Raw genomic sequence first — 23,106 nt, 5'->3', positions numbered from 1 at the left:
CTGTGTGCCGTGTCATGTGTCTCGGGTAGAGGCAGCCAACACCCGAGCCCTTGAGGGACAAGGGTCACAGAGTCTATTACGAAAGGGGGGTCCGATTGATTATTGCGGCAAGCGTGGGAATCTTTATATGAACATCGTCTCATAACTCCTTCATATGATGCCTATCCCACACGTCCACGTGGATCGACATCAATGTGGATGAGGAGACTCTAAGCGAGGTGTCAAGATGAGACTCCAAGCAAGGAGTTGTGATCCAATCTCTTTCTGTCCATCTGCTATCGGAGGACATGATCAACATGTTCAAGCTATGCACTAGTGTTACAAGTGTTTACACAACAGTCACCAAAGACATTCAACCCAAAACACATAACCAGACTTCACCAGACCGATACTATCAATGGCTCAACGAAACCTCGTGAAATGCAGCAACATGGCATCCTCCAACTCCATCTCCTCAGCACTCCTGTCCATCCCCACCACCTCTTCCATCCCATACCTCCTCCTCAACGCCGGGCCTTCCTCCCCGAAATACCCCCTCTGCCCTTCATATCCCTCCGTGCCCTCTCCCTCTCCAAAGCTGGTCCCCATACTTTCATCCTCTTCCCCAAAGTCCTCCACAAACAACCTCTCCTCCCTGATGTAAATCTCCTTCCTATACGCACCCTCCGTCTCCCCCCCGCTAAAGTCACCTGTAGAAGCAGCCGCATGATACCCAAACCCCATATCCCTATCCATATCCCTCTTGATCTCCTGCTCCGTCATCCTCCCCGCATTCATCAGCGGCCCATAACCCCGAAACCTCATCCTGCCCCTCAGCGGATCTTGTTCCATCGGACTCCTATCCGCCCGCACATCCATCTCGCTCTCCGTCTGTTCGGGCAACGCCTCCCCCACCGGCAAAAGGATGACGCGGTGCAATCCCATCGGCAGTGGATCAATCGGCGTTCTCTCCGCCTTGACAATCGCCTCGCTCTCCGACGGCATGTCGTTGATGGTCACCGGATCATAATGCGGGTCCCCCGGTAAGATGGGCCGCGGCGGGATTCGATGGTCCGGCTGCACATGGCTGAAGAAGCCCCAGTCCCAAATCGACGGGTCGTGCACCGCTGCCGTGCTGATTTTGCCCAAGATAAAGGACGAAAACTGCCGCGTCTGGTATGCCGCCCAACTTTGTTGGGAATGGTGGTGGTGGTAGTAGCTGTGCGACCACAAGGGGCCGTGGCCAGCTAAAGGATCGATATCCGACCTGTCGGCTTTCACATTCGCCTCGCTGTGCGTCGGCATAGCGTTGATGGTCACCGGATCGTAGTCCTCATCGCCCGGCATGATGGGGCGCGGAGGAATGGGATGGTCGGGTTGTATGTGACTGAAGTCGCCCCAGTCCCAGATGGACATGTCGTAGATGACCGCATATTGTTTACGCACAGAACCCGAGAAGTGACGGGTTTGGTACTCGACACCGGCCGTCGGACCGGGGTGCCAGTGCGACCATAACAGGCCGTGGAAGTGGTTCAGGCCCCCGCCGGCGCTGGCGGCCGACGTGTGCGGAGCCGTGGTGCGCAGAGCGGCTTCGGCGGGCGAGACGGCGTGGGAATCGGTTACTTCCTCCGCGACGAAGCCTTCTTGTTCGTAGATGTGACGCGAGACTTGGAGGCCGTCGATGATGCCGGCGGGGAAGGGAACGTGGGTGCTGGTGGACTTGCAGGCTGTCTTGATGATGCCATGATGCCGAAGAGCACCGCTGGCTTTAGCCAGAGATAAAGCTTTGGTGAGGATGGTCATTCTAGTCTGTATGTCTGTGTGGTCTGGAAGTATCTCGAACAAGGCTGTTAACAAGTCACTGCTGGAATGCAGGGTGTAGTAATGGAATGAAGGGGGGGAAAGGGAAATGGGAAGAGGCACCATTTACGACATTGGCTTTGGTCGTCTTGGTACTTCCGACCAATATGACGGGTCGTGGAGGAGAAGGTCAGAGTCACGTCACGGTGATGTGGTAAGGCCACTTGACCCCTCCCTCTTTCTTTCCTCCGACCACCATCCACATCTTTTTTCCCTGTCGAACAACTGAATTTTTGGCTGTCTGAACGGTTGGATAATGGCTTGTGATTGGATCGTGGTGAGGAGACCCTAACGGACCGGAAGCTTTTATGTATTGTGAATAACGGACTGTCTGAATAGATGCGCACGGCCTTGCCAGCTCACGAAGCTTGAGGCGGATCCCCTGGCTCATGCAACAGGAAGCTTTCTTTAACAATCACGGTGATAACGCAAGCTTCAATGCAATCCCCCAATGTATAAAGCTAGAGGTATGCAAGCACAGCTTAAACCTACCCATTCTAGTATCTACCGGGCATGTACGCCTCCGGCGGCCCCATCCGGGGAGGGACCTCGCTTCGCTCGATAGATGAATGCATTGGTGAGTAAATCGTGTCATATTCCCTTCTTGTCCCTATACGTACGTATATCATACACCATCCTCCCAAACTATGTACAATCCTCATGTCCAAACCTCAGCGCTCATTATTTGTATATCCAACCAAGCCCATCTCCGATTGCCACTTTCCGTATCACCCTACGGCCCCCCCGGTCCCCCTACCACTTCAAAACAGCCTTGATGGCCTTTCCATTGTGCGAATCCTCCAAAGCCTGCTTGTAGTCCTTGACATCGTAGAAAGTAACCAATTGATCCATAGGAAAGTTGCCCTTGGCGTGTTGGTCGATGAGGAACGGGATGAACTGTTTATACAAGTCAGCGTCAACCTTCCTTTCTTCTTTTCTCACCCTCATCACCACCACCACCCCAAACCTCCAAACAACAAAGCAGAACTCACCTCCTTAGGCAAACTATCCCCCTCACAACTCCCCACATACTCCTTCCCATACGTCAAATGCTCCATCACATCCACAGCCACCACCTTTCCAAAACCCGGTGCACCCACCGTCGCCGCCCTCCCCCTCGTTGCCAGAGCTTCAATCATGCACCTAATCACGTACATCGACCCCGTGCAATCCACCGCGTAATCGACTCCCACCGGCGGACATATCCTCCTCACCTCCTTTTTGATATCCTGCCTAACTCTACTACTCAACACCGCATGCGTAGCCCCCAGCTTCTTGGCCAACTCCAGTCTGGACTCCTGCAAATCAATAGCGATAATCGTCTTGGCTTTGGCGATATGCGCAGCAGCCATCACGGCCGCCATGCCCACGCTCCCGACACCAAAGACAGCGATGCTTGACCCGGCTTTAACGCCTAGGGAGTGGAGAACGGCGCCAGCGCCCGTTTGCATCCCGCATCCCATGGGGGCGTAGAGCGGTAGGTTTGTTCCAGGGGGAACTTTGACGCAGCAGGATTTATGTACAAGCGTGTGGCGTGCGAAACTACTCTGGCCGAAGAATTGGCTGAACAAAGGCTTGCCGTCGTCTTTGGTGGAGAAGAAAGTTGCATAGGAAGGGTCCGTGAATGGGTCATCTTTAAGGGAGGCGGAATCGACAGAGCCGTCGGGAAGGACGGGTAAAGGACGGCAGCCGGAAAAGTTGCGGGCGTTGAAGGAGTGGCAGTATGCAGGGTGGCCGGAGAGACAAGGAGGGCAGGATTCGCAGTGGGAAAAGGAGAGGAGGACGGAGTCGCCTGGGGAGAGGTGGGTGGTGGAGGAGGAGCCGACGGAGAGGACTTTGCCGGCGCCTGGATTGGTAAAGGGGGTGGGTTAGTTGGTATATAGAGGTGAGGTAACGGGGGGCGGGGAGGGTGGTGATGGTTTTGTGGTGGTGTTTTTTCATTCGGTGTTTTGCTTTTGGGTTGGGGTTACATAGAGGGAGGGAAATTTGGGGTTCAACCGTTGGGGGGTAACAAGGATGTGATCGATGGCGCTCGAGATGAAAGATTTTCAAAAAGGAAACTGCGAACCTTCATGGCCCAACACGGCGCCGGGTCTACATGGCAACAAGGCGGTGGCGCACGAGAGATCGGTGTGGCAGATTCCAAAAGCCTCGATCTCGACGAGCACTTCGTCTGGTTGGATGTCGTTGAGCCGGACTTCTTGAAGCTCGAACTGGCCGTTGAGTTCGGGGACGACAAGGGCGGTGGTTGTGCGGGGAGCTGCCATCGTTGCTGTGGAGATTGAGGGATATCCAGATCTTGATGTTTGTATGCTGTGGAAAAAGAAAAGATGAGTTTATATCGAGAAGAGGTTATCACTAAAAGATGGCATCTCTCAAGGGACTACAAGAGGTAAGCAAAGACTACGACACTTCCCCTTGCTTGCATGCCATTTACCAGATAAGGAATACATGGCGAAGCGGGAACGTGGTCGTTATTAAGCCAATCGATATCCAATGGGTTTTCGGACATTGTTCCGGACGTTCCGTCGTTCCAAATCTGGAAACCATACCAGCCTTATAATATGCCGGCGGAGTGGAATGCAAGATCTGGCGGGATCCCTATACATATTCTCCAGTCTCTCCCACCCCCGTTTCCGACAGTTTAGTGATGGAGGTGCTGACTGAGATGCTGCTGATGGAGGACCGATCACTGGGGAAAAAGAGATAGCGGAATTCCCGTTTTCCTGTTCCTTGTTCCTGGTTGTGCCAGCCACTCAAATTTCCCGCTCTGTGCGACCATGTTCGTCTGCGGCAGTTGTGTACATATGTAGAATATAATGTATCGGAGTGGTGGTGGGAGGGGACTTTTGACCGTCCGTTCAGCGTTGGACAAGGTCGGCAGACAAAGACAGGAAGAGGATTTGCGGTTGCGACTTTGTGTATCATGACCGGTGCTTTAAAGGGGAATCCTTGGAATCACATGGAGGTGTTTTGGAGAAGGAGGAGAGAGAGATGCCCAAGCCCGGAGGCCCACCGACAAGCCCGGAGCCGAACGGTGATGTCCACTTCGTGACGCGGGCCAGTGGAGACCTAAGGGCCAGACCCCCGCTCGCCCCGCCGTCCCTCAATCCCCGTCCCGGGCGGGTGCGACTCTTGGTTGTAACCAAACAAAAAGGGACGGGATGCACAGAACGGCGACAACCATTCACGCAGCTGGACAAGGAACCCTCTCCACTTCTCCAATGTCGTCTCCATCGCTAGCATGTGAGCATGTGAGATGGATGCTTTTGTGATACCGAACAGCACCTAACGTAGGTATACACCACACCTCTGCCGGAATTTGAAAGGTTAGCGCGGTGAACTGCAAGGTGTGGCGATAACTTGATTTTCCGTGATGCTTCTTACACCTCCAATATTCAAAAAATGCAAGTGAGGTGTATAAACCAGAAAGCTTCATGCTGATGGTTATTAACCATCACCAGCTAGCTCACCAGCCGACTTCAAAGAAGAAGCCGTGATAGCTTCATTTCATAGGTAGCACCAGGCCCTGGCCGTTTTGAAAAAGCATAGAATCAATGATCGCCGCCGTCGGTTGCTTGATACAACGGACACACTGCATGTGATAGCTTTAACGGTGGGGAACGGCACCTTTTGGCTTGTTCCGCGGTAGGTAGGTTTTGCTTTTTGGGCGTGGCTTCGCTGTGTGTGCTCAGGTCCAATATCTGAGAATACCAGACACAATTGTGGGAGGTTGAAGAAGGAAAGAAAATTGAAGAGGGTCTGAATTCAGGTGGTATATATGTACATGAAATCGGAGTACTGGTGGGATATACTCGGTACGTACCTACCTTTTCCTATTTTGGAGTTGTAGTTATGAGGAGGTTTTGTGGACCCCTGTTACCCCATCATCACCACCACCACCATCACCACCACCATCACCACCACCATCACCACCACCATCACCATCACCGCGGATGTAATGCGAGGGCCGCCGGTAAATGCCAAGCGGTCATACAGCGGCCCCGAAAATGAGACATCAACTCTCTTCCATGTCTCTCCTTACCTTTTCCACCTCTTCCCCTGCCTGCCCTTGAGGTTCCTTGCCTAGTAGCATAGAGCCCAGCCCTCTCCAACTCGTCCGTCGATCACTGGTAAGCAATCTCGTGCCGGAGCTCGTACCTATTGATCTCGATAAGCTCCTCAAACCCATTCAGATCTAGGCTTCCAAAGTGCGTTCCATGTTAATGTGATCGCACCCCTGCAGGAAGATATCATCTACCTACCCAGGTATGCATTAACAGGTACACACATGTATAGCACATGTGAGGAGAAAGGTGGGTGATATATCGACTGGCTGGCTGGATGGGTGAGTGAGTGTAGACGGAGTATCAGATTATCAGGATGATACGTATGTCAATAAGAGAAGAAGAAAAAAAAAAAAAAAAAAAAAAAAGAAAGGTTGGATCCTACCAATGAAATTCCCGAGGGGGGAAAGTAATAAGCAAAAAGAATGAATGACCCTAAGCACGATGTTGCTTTTTCTTGTTGCTTAGTTTTCTTCATTTGATCATCATACCGAGTGATGGGTGAAACACTGGTACGGCACAGGCACATATCATCACGACGGTGACGAGATGCATTTGATCTTTTATTTTTCGGACTAAAGGGGACCGAGAAGGTTGAACACAGTGAGAAGGGGGGGGTTTTGCTTCCGATTTTCTATCGTGCCGGATGTGAAATTCGGCAATGCAGGTAGGTATGAGGCATGCCTGCAGCAGTTGGGCTTTTTTTCGAGAATCAAGGCAAGTACCGTATAGTTCCGGGGCATATATTTTTACCTCCCCTAGTAAAACCCTAAGAATCAGATGTGGCCTACACGCATACTGCTCGAATATGTGCTTCTCATGCCCGATAAAATGAGTGGGGGGGCAGCGTGAGAGGCCGGAGCACTGTGAATTCGATTCTCAACGTGCCCTGTCTTTTTCCACCTATTTTATCGAGTGAGCTGGAGGGTGGAAATTCAGAATTACCGTCTTGCGTACAATCTTAGTGGGCAGGAAGTGATGCAGTATGTACAAAGATTCTGCCTGCTTTCGTCAGAACCCTGAAAATATATGCCCCGGAACTATACGGTAGTTGAGCAGGGCATGCTTTCAACCAGACAGGGCATATGAGACTATAATCCAGGGCAGATTCTCAAGACCAAGCAATGCCATCAGGAACAATGCTAGAAGATGAGGTCTAAAAGCCGTGGTATATCTTAGCCTAACTGTACTCGTACGCTAAGACTACCATTCTCACTCACTTGCTTGCTTGCTTGCCGAAACAGTATATCTTGATGGTATCGGTTACATATACCGGTTACATATCATCAATACATCTCTTCCTCCAGCTCAATCCCTCCCAAATAGACAAGTGAACAAACACTCAAAAAATGGCAAAGAAGAACTTTGAAAGAAGACGGCTGTCATATCAGACATCAAAGCACATAAACAAAACAATCGAATTTCAAACCGCGCTCCAGTCCCCAGGCTTAATCAAGCCTTAACGGAACTCAACTTCGGCACCCAATTCATCCCCTGCTTCCACTGCTTCGTCTCCGGATCCAAACACTCCCTCTCCGCCGCGAACCACTCCTCCTCCATGATCCCTTTCCTCCTCTCATCCCTAGGCGTGATCGTCGCGGGATACTCCTCAGGCATGCAGACAAACCCCTGCGTAAGCTTCTCTTGGTCTGGAATGATTTCCTTTCCATCCACCCCAATCTTGGGCGCGATATTAAATCCCCACAGCATGCGCGCAACGCCAAGAAAAAGCGAGCGCTCGGCAACGTGAATGCCAGGGCAAATACGACGGCCAGCACCAAAAGTGAACTGGTCGCGCTTGGAAGGATCTGGGTTGGCGGCGGAGTCGGCGAGGGAGAGCTTGTCGTCTAGGTGCCGCTCAGGCTTGAACTTGCGGGGCTCAGGGGCGCGGACGGGGTCGTGGTTGATGGCCCAGGCGTTGTTGACGACGGCGGCGTGGGCGGGGATCAGGTATCCGTTGTAGTAGTCGTCCTGGGTGACGGCGTGCGGGACGGCGCCCATGATGGTGGTGGGCATCCAGCGGAGGGACTCCTTGACGATGGCGCGGCAGTACTGCAGGTTGGGCTCATCGTCCATGGTGGGGAGGCGGTCGGGGCCGATGACGAGGTCGATCTCTTCTTGGGCCTTGCGCTGGACTTCGGGATACAAAAGCATGGCTTGGACGAATCCGTAGAGAGTGGACGAGGTGGTGTCGGAGCCGGCTTCGAGAAGGGTGCCGGCGATGTAGGCGGCTTCGTCGTCGCTGAATCCTTCCTTCTTTTGCACGGGCACGGCGTCCTCGCAGAAGCAGTGCGTGATGGTGCCCTTGAGCGTGTCCTCCTTGGCCTTGAGCCAGTGGCCCTTGTAGAGGCCGAGTTCCTTCTTGTGCAGATCTTTGGCCTTCTTGCGGGCAGGAAGGAGGAAGTCCGGAAGGTAGCGCAGAATGGGGAAGAAGTCAATGAGGGCGGCCATACCGGTCTGGTTGATCTCGGCGAACTCGGAGAAGCCGTCAAAGAGCTGCCGCATCTTCTCGTCGTTGTAGGTAGGCGTGCGCCACCCGTAGACCATGGTGGTGGTCAGGGCGTTGGAGTAGCGGCGGATATTGTAGAGAAACTCGTCGGGCTTGGTGATCATCTCGTAAAGCATTTGCTTGTTCTCGAGCATTTGGTAGGGGACGTAGGACTTGGCCGAAGATACGTTGAGGAGAGCGTGGACGAGCTTGCGGGACATACGCCACTTGGCCGTGTAGCCCAGCATCAGAATGCGCATGTCGCCGGAGCAGAGAGTCTGGCCGACGTACATCTCTTGTCTGTGCGAGTACATGTGGCTCTTCTTGTCGAGAAGGTCCTTGACGGCCCTGTCACTGGAGAGAACGACCATGACCTTGGTTCCGAGAATGAGGCTGTAGACGGGGCCATATTCACGAGCCCATTTTTCAAACTGAAGGTGAACATCTTTCGTTGGCATCTATCAAGACATCAGGTATTAGCCATCACTCAATCCTTTCAGTAAAGGCCTTTTGAGATTTCACATACCAAGTGAAGGTTGCCGAGGACTGGAATGGTCGGGGGACCAGGAGGATAACTCTTTGGTCTCCGTCCAACCATAAGCAGACGGATCAGGAGGGCAATGCCTACCACAATGGGCAGGTATGCTGTGATGACGGCCATTTGTACTTCTTCCAAGCAAGAACCGGCATGAAGACCGGTGGTTGGTTGGTTGGGGGATGTTTCTTGGGGTGATAGTTTTCATCTTGTGGCGGAAGCTTCGGGGCAATTAATAGATCTACGAGTCAGTCGTCAACACCAGCACTCGTGTCTTGATGCTGGATGCACATCTCGCCAATCTCTCTCCTTTGGAATTTGATGTTCACACTGCCTTTGCCATTGATGCTCTCCATGTCCCCAAAGCGACTTGGGATCGGAGTACTGGTGGGATTTGGGGAGGGGATAGGGAAGATGAGCAAGGATGGTAGTATCGGCGATATGGGAGGGCCCGCTCCAAGCAGGTTGGCGGACATGGAGGTGGGATCCAAACACGTGCAACGGCCCGCAGCACAATGTGGATGATGTGGTGGGGCTGACGGAATAGCTTCAAGTGATCGCGCATGTCGATTTTGCGGATTCCGGTGTGGGCGGGTGGGAATCCGCAGATGTCGACCCCATGAAAGGACGGCCACGCTTACCACCTCGCCTTCAACCTACCCACAGTCACCGTTTCGTAGTACTGTGCACTGTCACCAGCTTTCTGGGCCCAAGACGGTCGGGCCACAATATTGACAAGGCACTTGTCAGATCTTGGAGTGGCACGGTGGCTACTGTAGCTTCGCGGGTGGACACTCAATCATGTCTTACTTCTCAGAAACTGAGTGGTAATTCCTTAAAAGAGTGATAGCGCTGTCTCCCTTTACTGTGTCCGACTGTCAAAGCCAAAAGTCCTGCGCCGTCCCAATATCCAACATCATCATCCCTCGTTCGTTACCTTTCCTTGACCCCCGGAATACCTAACCCGTTTCTCTTTTTGTCATTCATTCTCCTCAAGCTGGATTTTCTTAAAGTCGCTGATCAGCTCGTTGACCTGTCGCATGCTGGTTTGGTCGTACTTGATGAGAATTGGGTCATTCGATTTGCCTTTGCCGCTTCCCGTCAACTCGTCGGGGTAACAGTCCGGAGACGACCCCTTGCCCTGGTTTTCTCTAACGCCGCCTGATGTCTTCCGCGCGATACGGTCCGTGAGGAGACTGCCAAGGAGCCAGTACTCGGCCGAACACCGGATGAAACCGATCCTTTTCCACATGTTTTCGGGTGTGAGGTTGTTGCTGTCTGCCATACAGTGGGGCGGCGTGGACGACCAGTGGTCGCACCATAACTCCCAGATCGTTATCCAGTTATCCAGGCCGTTACGGATCGGCACAAGCTGACCTTCTACCCCGAACAGATTCTGGTGCTGGAATATCATATAATGGAACACTGAGCAACAACCACGGATCAGCATTGGTCACCATCATGATGGCGAATGATGGAATATCAAAAAAAGGTACAAGATAAAGGGGGCAAAGAAAGCGACTCACCGGAAACAACGACAAACAGATTGAGGGGCCCAAGCCGAGCCAACCTCTGCAACGTGTCTGCGTCAAGGGTGGTGCCGATGACGTTTTCGAGCACGTCGCGGAGCAGAGTGTTGCAAACAGGACTTGACGAAGGCATCCACTGATAAATCTCCTCGAGACACTTCTCTGCCGTCGGAGCTTGGAAGACCGCTTCTGGACTAGCCATGTGCATCCTCATCTCCTTGATAACCATGCGGTGAGGGAGATTGTTGAAGATCACAAAGGCTGTATCGAGAAGAAATACCCACAGGAAGGTGCTACATGACGCACTCGTCAGTTGCCCGGTTCGATTATTCCAAGGAGCGGGTACGCTTACCGTATAAGTTCTTCCCTCACCACATACTCGTGCCAGTCAAACTCGTGTCTGAGCAGCCGGCCATATTCGAGATGCTTCGCCATAGGAATGCCGATGTCTCTCGCCACCTGGTAACGGAAGACAAGGTTAGTGTTTCCCAGTACTGTCGAACGCAATACACAAAGCTACTCACAGATACCACAGTGTTGAAGCGATGGCGGCGAATCCTCCTTTTGCTAGCGTCTGAACCTTCCCAATTCTGATAAAGGCAGACGATGTACGAAGCTTGCAGCGCCTGAAGTTTTCGTTTGCAATGTAGAGCCGAAGTAGGATTGGCATCATCGTCGGCCGGTGATCCAGGTTCAGTGTCACTGCAAAAGTCGTCATCCGTGAAGACCATCTCCTCAACACAGTTAAACCACACTTTCGCGTCCTTGGTGTCTTGCTCATCCGGAGAGACCGAGGCACCTGATGGGCGTTAGTTTGGCAACCCCACGACGGAATGGCAGAACGCACGTTACTTGCCTGTCAAAGCCATGGCCGCCAGCAGAGTCGGCTTTGCGCTGGTGGGGTCGAAGGAAGGGCGATGCATAAAGTTGACATTTGGATGCCAGCATGACCAGAACAGCTCAAGGAACTTGGCAAACCTCTGCGGCGAAAAGAATTGAAGACACTCCTGCTCTTTATCGGGGGTCCAAGTCAGAGTACCCAAAGTACTGTTAGACGGTTTATGTCTGACTACATTCATGATCGAAACCACAATCTCTTGCAGCTTGATAATGATTGGATTACTGAGCCAAGAGGACCAAGGAGTCCATGGCATATAGCTATACTCATTCGACGTAGCCGAAGTTGAGACAGCTGACGACGAAGCGGGCGAAAGTGGGGGCTGACCCATAGGATTTTGCAATTGCGGAAACATTGGGTGGAATTCAAGCTGACCATGAATCTGTTGCTGTGCTTGGAGGTGTTGTTGCTGCTGCTGCTGTATCTGTTGAAGTTTTTGATGGTGTTTTTGCTGCTCGGCATATGATGCATAGAAGGCATCTACGACCGCCCTCCTTTGCGTATGAGTGCCGCATTCAAACGAGTCGACGAGACCGGTCCTACTAGTGAAATCATACAGGAAGTTAAAAGAATAGCCACGATGAGTCTCTGAAGATGGAGTTGACCTGGACGTGGTGTTGTCTTCCGGAGTATCAATTGCATGCGTGCCCATGGGCAGCTCCATCTCGATCCAGTCGGGGATATGAGTGTCCTGGTGTCCAAGCATCGGGAACTGGCCAGCAGCGTCATGAAGGAGGTTGTCGAGGTCGTCAAAGTGGGCCACACCGGGGTGGTTGAAGGGTACATGATGAGGCTGGTGGGACTGGTGGGACTGTTGGAGAACCTGGGGAACCGGAACTTGGTGATTACGGGGTATCTGGGGAACCGGTACCGGAGCTATTTGAGGGATCTGGGTGAGTGGTTGGGTAACTTGAGCGTGGAGGACGTTGTGATGATGGCGCTGCTGTTGATTGTGTTGCTGCTGGTGTGGATGCTGCTGGTAGGTCTGTTGTTGGTGTTGTTGCGGCTGGAATTGGTGGTGTTGCGGTCGCTGCTGCTGCTGCTGCTGCTGCTGCTGCTGTTGATGATGATGTTGTTGGTGCTGGTACTGGTGCTGTTGCTGGAGATAAATCGGCTGATGCTGCTGTTGTTGGTGGTGGTGTTGCGCTCGTTGTTGTTGTTCTTGCTGCTGCTGCTGCTGCTGCTGCTGGTGGAGCTGCTGAGGCTGTTGATGAAGGAACTGTTGATGCTGATACTGTTGAGTCTGCTGCTGCTGTTGTTGCTGTTGCTGCGGCTGCTGTTGTTGCTGCTGTTGCTGCTGAGTGTTGGGCGTGTTGGAAAAGCTTTCAACCGAGTTGGCAGCACTGGTGCTACCGGTTTCTCCGTCCTGGCTTGTCGATGAACTACCAACGCTCGAGTACAAGCATTGGACTGCGCGTTTTGAGCAATTTTGGCAGGGCTGGGCCGAGTTGCAAGCTTTTTTCTGGCGAACACATCTATCGCAGGCCCTTCGGCGGCCAGACGAGCCATGAGGCAGGCCGTCGCATGTCTGGATATGACGCTTCAAGACGTCTGTCCGTTGGAAAGAGGCGCTGCACAGAATGCAACGATGTGGGCGTTCCGAGGTGTGTGAAGCGCGATGTCTTTGCAAGTGCTCCCGACGCTTGTACGTCTTATAGCAGACGGGGCAGCGATGAACAGGCGCGGCTTCACTCATTTTGGCAGTTGATTCTTCAGATGGATGGTGGCACTCGTTGTTGCCGTCGCGTCGTCATCTGGCTGAGCTGTGTTGTCATGCCCTCTTCGATGTTGACGTCGCCGAGTAGTGGAAGTCCAAACCTGCCCATAAAGCCGGAGGGCCTGGACGATTTCGGCGGTGGCACGCCTAGGGCCGGACAGGATAGCAGCCGACAGCCGGATTCGTCGATTCTTTGATGACTGGTTGGCGCAGTTGTTGGCAAAGTGCGGGGTGTGGAGTTTGGCCGGGCGGGAGCTGCGTCTTTACCCTTTTTCGGCCAGGTAGGGTCCAGTTGAGGCCCTTTGGGATCCAGGTCAGGTCCCTGAGAAGTGGAAAATCGAGACTGGGGAAATCTTGGGAATGAGGAGACTGGCGAGAAGTCCAGGACTGGGTTCTCGGGTCGTTTAGGACGGCCGGGTTGGTGGATCCAAAGGGGGGGGCTTTGCTGGAGCTTCGGGAGGCGGAACGGGGGGTCCAGAGCCACAGAGGTCCATCTGATTTCCATGATAGGTCAAAATGCTACTTGTTTGGGCTAGACGGGGGCTGGGGGGGTATATTGGACCCGCCAGAAAAAGTCCTCTTACACCTCTGCGGCCAAACTACTCGCCGACGTTGGCTGCCGGGGGTAGCAGGAGGTAACGAGACGAGCAAGAGCCTATCGAAGGCTCCAGAGGACCTTTTGGACCTTTTTTGTCATTGCAAATCAGCAAATGCTCTCCATCTTGAAAGAGCTCGAGCATCTCAGCAGCTCTACACTTGTGTGTGGACATAGAAGCTTAGCTCGGTACGACGATGATACAAGAAAAAGGGAGCAGACAGACGACAGGAGGGCCATTTCCTGTGCAAGAATCAACGTTCTTTGCCACCCGCACAAACCGAACTACGCTTTTATATCCATGTCTTGAGTAGTCCAGGACAGTCAGTGTACTTGGCGACAGGCCCCATACGGTAGGTATGTGAGCCATGTCATCCGGCTCCCCGTCCCTTCCACTTGGTAAGCGTCCGTGTTGGTTGCTGGGGGCATGGCGTGGCTCGTGGATGTTTGTGACACTCAACATGCTTCTGGTAATCGACGTCGATCGCACCAGGATCAGGATCGCGTGGGCGTGTGATATGTGACACGTCTCAAGGGGAATACAATGAAAAGGGAACACCCAATGCAAGGCAAAATGAAAAGGAAACAGATGCAGAAGAGTTGCTTGATGAAAACAGGACAGTTGCTTACCTACCTACGCAGTATACACAGTTCTAGCAGAAGGATGGCATTTTTGGATACATAGGTGCCTGTTGAGTGTCGCCAATACCATCGCTGCTAGGCTCCAACGAAGCTACGCTACTCCCGTCGTCGCAGTGTCGCAGTAGAAGAAAGAAAGAGTGCCGCTGCGTGAAGGTGTGTCGACGCCTGCGGGAAGGATTCAATAGGTTGGATGAAGAAAAGCAACCTATGGAGAAGCGCTATTGGATTGCGACTGGAGGGAGATCCAACAAAGTGGACGAACCCGCACTCCATTCATCTCTTCAGCCCCGCCTATCCACCGCGGCCGGGCGAGGTCGGGTTCCATCCCGTCCCATGTCCAAAGTGGGGTTCCTTACCTAAGGTAGGTAGGTACCTAGGTACTCCCGGCCTCCCCGCGTCTTGTGTCTAAGGTACGCAGTAGGTCGTCACTGCATCATCGTCTGCGCCTTCCTAGAGGTGTTCAATGTCCAACTGCAGCAGTCACCTAATTGTGGAAGCGACGACAGATGTGAGACCAGAATGCGACCCGAAATCAACCGAATCCAGAAGAGCCGACCTACCTAGGTAGGTAACGCCCAGCCAGGAAGCTACATTACGATATACCGGAATCCCCTCCGGTCGGGTGGGCGCTGAAAACAGCCATTCATACCCTAGAGGTACCTACAGTGAGTTCACCCGTAACTACCTAGGTCATTGCAACCCTCCTTTCCCGTTCGAATGATAAAGAAAAAGAAAATAGTTGCGGTGGCTGTTGGTTCCCGTCGTTGCATACTTCGTTACTTGTATAATACCTACAGTGCCTGCCACAGGGCCGCCTCAGGGCACTGCGCGACTACACTAGTGTATTCCGGCGTATCGTTCCTGGCGCCACCACTGTACGGATACGGATACAGCCGCGAAGGCGCCACCATCTTCCCGCCTGCCGTCCCACATTCCATTAACGGGCGCCTGTAAAACACATCACCAGGGACAATTTGAGACACCCTCCAACAACATCAATCACCGCTTATAGTGTACATACCTGCCTACCCAGGGCACACGACGGCCACAGTATAGTACCACAAGATCAACATGTATACGCCTCCTCGTTTGTCAGCACAGCAGGGCAGGCCTCAACTGCACATCAACCCACGAGCTGTAGAGGTATCATTCGAGATGATTGAAGCAGACCTTGCTTATCCACATCGAAAAGGCAGCTTCCGTGCTTTCCCTCTGCGAGTAGGGTGCTTTTCTTTCAGCTTTTCGTTGCCTCATCCGACATTATGGATGCCGGACTGATCTCGAGCCCGTCTCCGTCGACCATTCAGAGCTCCGGCCTCCTCACCGCAAGTATTGTACTCTCGTTCTTCATCGCGACTCGGCGTCGGAGGCAACAACTCTGAGATCCACGGACAAGGGGCTCAAGGTCACCGATGGTCCCCGAAAGCGACCCCATTGCGCAGAAGTGATAGATGCTGTCACGTGTCACTCTGAAAAAGATGCTGCCGGGTCGGGTGGCAGTTGTAATGTTGCGTCGCATGGTTGGAATTCCAAGTTGGCCGTTTCGAATATGACCACCACGACAGCAACTTGGGTCCGTCGAATTGGTACAAACGTTTCTCGGTGTGTCATAAGCCTGGGGCAGGCTCCCTCCTCGGCTACAGCCCAGTCTTGCCTCTATGAGCCGATGACAGCTTCACAGGCAAGACACGCTTCCCGTCTAGACACCCGACTGAAACATCAATGCTGGACATTGCTTGCTGCAACAGTGTGATGCCGCATTGGTGTCGATCACTTGCTGCGTGTCGACGACAAGGGTTCACGGCTAACAAGTTCGCTAAAGAAGACGGCAGTCACTCACACGTGCCACGTCTAATTCTTTCGCCGAGGCTCACGAGTGCACGGACCAGTCCGGGGTTCGGATACCGACACCACGGTAACGCGAGCACGACGACGAGAGCTCACTTGTCTCTGTCCAAACAGCGTTGAGATGGATGAACCGATGGAGTTTCTACGAGCGCATACCCCGTAAACTCAGAGTTCAAAGTGGTGAGGACGGCTGATACATCCAGGGCTGCCAAGCCGCGTCTGCTGAATAGCACGGCCATGCCCTCTGCTATCAAGACAAGCAGTGCTTTGAACTAGTTTTGAAGCCCACCTTGAAGGACAAATGTGCTTCATTGGATGAGAAGACCAATTCCCTGAAAGGATGACACAGTTTTTGTGTTATGGGTAAGACAGGAAACATCCAAAGGCTTCTATTTACTGCTTGTGGAAACTGTTTGGTTGCCTGAACGGTAAAGCAATGTGATATGCTCAGTCATTGCTTGAATGAGCAGTCATATACATGAGCTTAGGTACACTTTTCGATCGGAGCAAGTGCTTGGTAGGAACACGAGATCAATGCCCATAGATCACTGACCGGAATAGGAACCCCAAACTATGTCCCTGTGGGCATTATGGTCGACCGCCAAGTGGACAAGACCGCCAGAACCATGGAGGTAACGGCATGCCCACGATCACCGCTCTAAGACGCACTAGTTGCGAAGCTAGCATCCCAAAGCCCCTACACAGCAGGACCCTGAACATCAACCATCAGCGGTCTATTCCGATATGAGGGGGCGCTCATACCCGACATATGTCGACATCCAGGGGGCCGAGTATGGTTCGGGAACCACCGGTTAGAGCAGCTCGTCATCACAGGTCATCTTCCTCCTCAGGACAACCCCGACCCTACGAATGCAAGTACTGCCATACCCACCGGCCCGTGGGCTATGCAACGCGCTCCAAACCAAACTAGTCTAGCAACAGTACGACCTCCACAGCAATATTTCTAAATTCATACCCCCTTTGCATCAAGGAGGGTGCGAGCCTAAGCAATATCAGTAACCAAGTCTCTCAACACCAACTAACATTACGGGCAAGATCCAAGTCGTAATCCTTTACAATCCGCACAAAGCGCAAACCACATTCTGCCTGCCCCTCCATAACCCCCTAAAGAACCTCGATATCAAATTCCAAAACCGTATCCTTCGAGCATATCCACAACCTCAAGATTACACTAGATCCCCGAATTCTCATGAGCCCCGTCTGTATTAAAGGATCAGTGGCCTAAGTGACAGTCCCTACCATACTCCCCAATACCAACACCAACACCACGGGGCTGGACAAGGTCCAATTCGTGTTCCTTCAGAGTATTCTCAACACCCAACCCATCACGTCCCCCCATATCCCCACTCATTCTGGTTCTCAAATCTCACCCCTTCGCAACGCCATCGCAAAACCCCCACACTCCATAGACTTTGCTCTTCCAGACAGCTTCCTCATGTAAACCTCCGCGAACCCTCAACCGGCACATCCACACCGTCCGGCAACAACACAGCCTTCTTCCCATCGTCCTCCTCCTATCCTTTACTTTACAACGTCCCCGTACTCTCCAACCCGTTTGTCTTCAACATTGCAGCCTCCAACCCCTCAGCTTCTCATCCTACCACTTATCCTCGTACCCACCCCCCCGTCCTTCCTCCAACGAAACCTAGAACAATGTCTCCACACCTTTCTGTTAGCTTCCCTGCGATGACGATGAAGAGGAGCAATCTAATCCAGACTCTGCAAGGCCTTGCTTCAATACGAGGCTAGGAAAGGTGGTCTATGAACCTGTAACCAATATGGAGAGGACGGGGAGTTGATGGGGGAGGGGTTCTGGAGGGTGGCGGGGTCGGGAACTTGGGCTAGGAGCTGGGCCAGGGTCAGGAGTTGGGTTAGAGTTGGGGGAATACGAGTGGTGCTGGGGATGTAAAGAGACGCTGGGAGTGGCGAAGGAAGAGAGGCGATGAACGTGGGTAATAGGGAAGGAAGAGGTTGTGGTGGGTTTGGGGGGTGATTATACTACTGGGTAGGGAGAGAGAGTGCTGGAGGTCACGAGGGGAAGGGAATGCCGTGGTGGGGAAGAGGAGGAGGTCGAAGAGAAGAGAAGAGAAAGGAGAAGGAGCAGGTGTACGAAAGGGGTCAGAAGAATATCGAGGGTGAGTTCGCTCAGTTCGATAACCAGCTCTACCAGTACGTCGGCTGCATCGTCGCATAAGTGGCTTCGGAGAACTGAATTCTAGAGCTCCTTATGCTTGTATACGTAGAACAGTTACTCCCAGTCTTCTGTCTACGTTCCTCTCCATCCTCAGCAAGATCAAGTTAGACCTTTCCTTCCCACTCTCATCTTCATGATCACGGGCACATCTGTTCTCATACCTCTTTACTTACTCGTCCGTCACCTCAACAATCTTACCACCATCAACAAAGGGGTTCAGCAGTCGGAATGCACACCCCTGGTAACCGAGTTGGTCCCCGGCTATTAACCCCCCGCATCCGTATCCCCCTTGCGAGCTACCTCCTCTTTTCTCTCTTCCCCTCCTGGCACGCCTCGCCCAGCCCAGAGTCCGCCTTTCGCTTCTGCTCCCAATACAACCTACCACTGCAACTAGCAACCCAGCACTCGGCTCTGAGTCCCTACAGCCCGCTGGTGCCGGAAATTCGAAATATTGTGGGACAAACGAGAACATGAACATGATGAACTTGAGTTCCAAGTGTCTGGGGCCCTTTGTTAATGGTATGGGGAGACGACGCAGTGGGTTTGGTATTGTCGAGGCAGAGAAAGGTGAAGGGAGGAGTTGGGCAAGGAGGGAAGGACTCAAGTTCGAGGGTCGGACTCAGGATATGGATGGCTAAGGCAGGGGGAAGTTGGTACCGCAGGGCAATTGCAGACGGAGAGATCAATTCCGAAGGCTTCTTTTTTTTCGGAGAATGACCAGGGAGACAGAGGTGGACAATTCCTCGAGAAGAAACGAAAAGACGAATGTTTTCTGTTTTATTTTTGGGCCGGCTTGTCTTGATCGATGGCTTTCCATTGGGAGATGTCGCGCCGGTTACCTAGTTTGCTGGCAGCAAGATTTCGGAAGAGGTGCAGTGGTGAGGGATCAAGCGGTGAGGGCTAGGATGACAAGATTCATGCGTCAGGGGCAAGGTCAAGTGCCATCGGTTATGGGAGCAAAGGTGCCAAGCTGCGCCTGGGCAGGAATGGCTGGTAGCCAAAGCCATGTGTGGAAGTGAATGTCAGGCAGCGATGGGGAATCCGGAGTGGTGAGGAAAGTCGAAAGTTGTTCTGAGGCGCGGATAGATGGTCGAGACAGTGGACAAACAGAACGGATAAATAGGGAGAACATGAGGTAACAATGTTTATGCAACAAAGTCACCAGATGAGCTGAAGAATCAAGTTGAAACTGATGCCAAGAACGGGATTTCAGAAAAGGGAAAAAAAAAAAACAAGTTTTGCACGCTGATGTGATGATGTATAGAGGTAGCATACATACCAAGACACAGAACAGAGGTTCTATCCCGCACAGATGAAACAAAAAAGAAAAAAAAAACATACAACACCAGGGATTCGCTGGTCGTCACCGACCCAACTACTAGTCTGGCCCTCACTGGCTTATCTATGGGAGAGCGGACGGGATCCCGAGTTTTCCAGTGGGTATGGTCGTATGTGCTAGGTCATGGCGCAACACTTGCTTATGGATGGTGCGAGCTCAGTTCTGGATTGCGTTATGTACTAAAGCGGAACGGAAGTGAGACGTTGTGGTTGTTGGACACTCGCAAAGAAAAGGCAAAAACAGACCAGTCGCTGACAAAAAAAATGCGGAAAGGGCTCCCGGGATTGTTCAGGAAGGTCAAACGAACTTCCTTGAGCTGCGAATCAAGGTTGTGGTTCGCTCGTTCGTTCTCCTTGGCCGTTGGTGGTTCCGGATTGCCTGGACCGTCACACGCTGCCGCCGAGATACCTGGATTCCGGATGAATGTTGTTCGACTGAAGAGGTTTGGGGACAAGCAGAGAAAATCCAAAGCTGGAACTGGCTTCGACAAGTCGACGAAATGTGATTCTACTCGATTAGGTCCAATCCGGTTCTGTGACCAGTTGCTCCTTCCAAGAGTTGTCAACTCTTCCTCTCGCCCCTGTGCTCCCGTCATGCCTTTTGAGGCAGGCACGGGCTGTCCAGACTGTTCTTTCCCCTGAGTGGTCGAGACTTCCGACACTCTCTCACCTCACCGCAAAATCCCGCCCACCTTTTGTTTTGGGAAAGATTGGTTGGTATCTTGGTTCGGTTCGATTTGATTTTCTGCAGATTCCCCGGGCCACTTACCGAGAGTGCGGGGACACTAGTTGTCCCGAGAAGTGGAAACAAACCGAAATCGGTGTGAAATTGAAGGAAGGGTGGGGCGAACAGGGGCACGCCAAGCTTCCCTCCGTCTTTCTCGATCAGCGGGCAAAATACAGTGGTTATAGGGGATGCCGAACAGCCCACTGCCCGGGATAGCATGCCATCGTCGCCCTCACCGACTCAACGCATAAATGTTCAGCGACCAACCGAGATTTTCGAGGATAGAAAAAACATGTTCTCCGACTGGGGTGCTCAGAGATGAGGCTGGACAAGCAAGAAGCTCGGCCTACGTCCCGGGAATCGGAAATGTTGTAAAACCACCCAACCGAACGACAAAGCCGACTTGAAGAACAAAACTACGTAGCGATCCGTCGATGAGGGTGAAGGTCCTCCAAAGGTAGGACAGCAGGGGCTAAATGCTCAGCTGAAGCGTGCCAAGTGGAAGGTTGTAGTGAACGACACCCTGCCCTGTTCCAGGACCTGATAGGGTTGAATGGTGGAATATCTCTTGTTTCAGCAAGGCCAGCCTCCGTCTGCGATAACCACTGCAAGGATTCTCAAACACCGAACTGACGAAAATGGAAGCTCGATGGAAGCCGTCGACGTCCGTGACCGAGCTACGCTGTGGGGCCCCAGTGATCCCTTCATTCAGCCTGAAGGCCATATACGGAGCCACTCCCTCCGCCAAGAAAAGCCGGGGTAGTGTTTGTAGAATGGAATTACACTACATATTCCCATCTTGGGTACGGGGACCCGACTAAGCGTGAAGTTCGGGTGTCATCGATACAACCCTACCCGAGACCACCTCCAGGGACCAGGTACGTTTGAACTAAATTGTATGCTATGACAAAGGCAAAGCATCCGGATCTCGGCATCAGAGTCGCCAGGATGGCTCTCTCCAAGGTGACAGGGACGACGACAACGAGTTAACCAGGAGAAACGATGGGATTGCCTAAACCGGTCCTGTCAATCAAAAGCGACGACAAGGAGTTCGAAAGACAAGCTTGAATGGATATATAAGACCTTCAGGATCGTCGTGTTTCGACTTCTTGTTTCTCTATCCCCATCATCAGCCATCAGCCAGCAGCCAGCCTCTTCACCCGAGTTTCCCATAATTCAGACACAATGGTCTCCATCAAGTCCCTCCTCCTCGGCGCTGCCGGTGCCCTCGCTATGCCCTTCAACGCCACCGAGTTCTCTGAGCTCGCCGAGCGCGGCGGTACCCCCAGCAGCACCGGCTTCAACAACGGCTTCTACTACTCCTTCTGGACCGACAACGGCGGCAATGTCAACTACGCCAACGGCGCCGGCGGCTCTTACTCTGTGAACTGGCAGAACGCCGGCAACTTTGTCGCCGGCAAGGGCTGGAACCCCGGTTCGGCTCGCACCATCACCTACTCGGGTTACTTCAACCCCTCCGGCAACGGCTACCTGTCCGTCTACGGCTGGACCCGCAACCCGCTTGTCGAGTACTACGTCGTCGAGAACTTTGGCTCCTACAACCCTTCGTCGGGCTCCCAGCGTCTCGGATCCGTCTACACCGACGGCTCCACCTACGACATCTACAAGACTACCCGCTACAACCAGCCGTCCATTGACGGCACCCGCACCTTCAACCAGTACTGGTCGGTCCGCCAGCAGAAGCGCACCGGTGGTACCGTCACCATGGCCAACCACTTCAACGCGTGGGCCAAGGCTGGCCTGCACTTGGGCACCCACAACTACCAGATCGTGGCCACTGAGGGATACCAGAGCAGTGGATCTGCTTCCATCACCGTTCACGGTTAAACGATGGATTACCTATGTTCAGGATGGCAAGATGTTGGGATGATTTTAGACATTTGATGGATTGCAGGAACTTGAGATATCATGATGTTGAGGGTGCACAGAGAACGATCGGAAGTCGCACATCGACTCTTTTGTTTTTCTCCCTCGACAGCCTTTTTCATACTAGACTAAACTTCACAATCAGATTCGTTTCTTCTACTATAGTAAATATTCCAGTTGTGCTGCCCCTTTCTCTGAAATCCCAATTTCTCCTGTTCTTGGTCAATTTGCGCGACACCGAACAAGTTGACGAATCTTGAACAATTATACTTGGCATTTCAACCAAACACGCGACTTTTACACCGGCCTCAACTTTCAGCCACAAGCTGAACAATGTCAAGATATTGTGCATGCGTTTGTCTGCCACAGCGGGCACCCCTGGCGGTGAAGATGCATGATGCAAACGTTCGGATCTCGCGTGGCACAGACAATATGCGGAAAGCAGACGTGCAGGCGCCACTTCATATCTGGCATGATCCTATTGACGCCTCTCAGCCTAGTGGATCCCACCGCTCTGTCGTACCTGACGAGATAAATAGCAGCCGTTCCAATCCTGTGAGTTTCTCCCACAATCCCGGATTTTCCCTCGATCCTGTTTCAGCGATTTGCGTTCATGGATAACGCAGGCAACATTATCCGCCGACGCCGTGTTTCCCTAGGCTTGCGGTCAAGATCTTGACTACTTACCTATCCATAGCTCCCTGCCGGCCATGGCAATCGCCGCGCGACTCACATCCACTCACTTGTATCTGACGATGTCGCCTTGATTTTCTATTCGGCT

The 23,106-nt window shown here is 52.7% G+C and overlaps 7 protein-coding genes across 7 annotated transcripts; 2 read left to right on the top strand and 5 right to left on the bottom strand.

The window, feature by feature from the left end:
• Window positions 1-273: 273 nt before the first annotated feature.
• Window positions 274-2,121, bottom strand: B0T23DRAFT_96515 (uncharacterized protein). The gene has a single exon (XM_062842059.1). It carries the CDS (start codon window positions 1,903-1,905, stop codon window positions 403-405), a length of 1,503 nt encoding a protein of 500 aa, XP_062696187.1. The 5' UTR covers window positions 1,906-2,121; the 3' UTR covers window positions 274-402.
• Window positions 2,122-2,413: 292 nt separating this feature from the next.
• B0T23DRAFT_96504 (GroES-like protein) lies at window positions 2,414-4,273 on the bottom strand. Its single transcript, XM_062842058.1, has 3 exons — window positions 3,908-4,273; window positions 2,832-3,685; window positions 2,414-2,736 (listed from the first exon to the last, which is right to left on the bottom strand). The coding sequence occupies exons 1-3, from the start codon at window positions 4,104-4,106 to the stop codon at window positions 2,593-2,595; spliced, it is 1,197 nt and encodes a 398-aa protein (XP_062696186.1). The 5' UTR covers window positions 4,107-4,273; the 3' UTR covers window positions 2,414-2,592.
• Window positions 4,274-7,067: 2,794 nt separating this feature from the next.
• Window positions 7,068-9,154, bottom strand: B0T23DRAFT_96434 (cytochrome P450). The gene is made up of 2 exons (XM_062842056.1): window positions 8,921-9,154; window positions 7,068-8,852 (listed from the first exon to the last, which is right to left on the bottom strand). Exons 1-2 carry the CDS (start codon window positions 9,053-9,055, stop codon window positions 7,359-7,361), a joined length of 1,629 nt encoding a protein of 542 aa, XP_062696185.1. The 5' UTR covers window positions 9,056-9,154; the 3' UTR covers window positions 7,068-7,358.
• Window positions 9,155-9,908: 754 nt separating this feature from the next.
• On the bottom strand, window positions 9,909-13,052 carry B0T23DRAFT_309913 (uncharacterized protein; the record flags this gene model as incomplete). The annotated part of the gene is made up of 5 exons (XM_062834551.1): window positions 9,909-10,354; window positions 10,456-10,751; window positions 10,811-10,917; window positions 10,983-11,160; window positions 11,311-13,052. 5 exons carry the CDS (start codon window positions 13,050-13,052, stop codon window positions 9,909-9,911), a joined length of 2,769 nt encoding a protein of 922 aa, XP_062696184.1.
• A 16-nt stretch (window positions 13,053-13,068) lies between these two features.
• B0T23DRAFT_312564 (uncharacterized protein) lies at window positions 13,069-13,813 on the bottom strand (the record flags this gene model as incomplete). The annotated part of the gene is made up of 2 exons (XM_062834695.1): window positions 13,069-13,513; window positions 13,719-13,813. 2 exons carry the CDS (start codon window positions 13,811-13,813, stop codon window positions 13,069-13,071), a joined length of 540 nt encoding a protein of 179 aa, XP_062696183.1.
• A 4,308-nt stretch (window positions 13,814-18,121) lies between these two features.
• On the top strand, window positions 18,122-19,011 carry B0T23DRAFT_438940 (uncharacterized protein; the record flags this gene model as incomplete). Its single annotated transcript, XM_062840676.1, has 4 exons — window positions 18,122-18,131; window positions 18,189-18,348; window positions 18,428-18,614; window positions 18,715-19,011. 4 exons carry the CDS (start codon window positions 18,122-18,124, stop codon window positions 19,009-19,011), a joined length of 654 nt encoding a protein of 217 aa, XP_062696182.1.
• Window positions 19,012-21,441: 2,430 nt separating this feature from the next.
• On the top strand, window positions 21,442-22,365 carry B0T23DRAFT_96407 (putative endo-1, 4-beta-xylanase A precursor). Its single transcript, XM_062842055.1, has one exon. The coding sequence runs from the start codon at window positions 21,624-21,626 to the stop codon at window positions 22,284-22,286; it is 663 nt and encodes a 220-aa protein (XP_062696181.1). The 5' UTR covers window positions 21,442-21,623; the 3' UTR covers window positions 22,287-22,365.
• Window positions 22,366-23,106: the final 741 nt, after the last annotated feature.

Source organism: Neurospora hispaniola (genome assembly GCF_033458365.1).
Source record: "Neurospora hispaniola strain FGSC 10403 chromosome Unknown B0T23scaffold_2, whole genome shotgun sequence".
Lineage (NCBI taxonomy): Eukaryota > Fungi > Ascomycota > Sordariomycetes > Sordariales > Sordariaceae > Neurospora > Neurospora hispaniola.
This window is presented reverse-complemented; position numbering and strand designations above follow the sequence as displayed.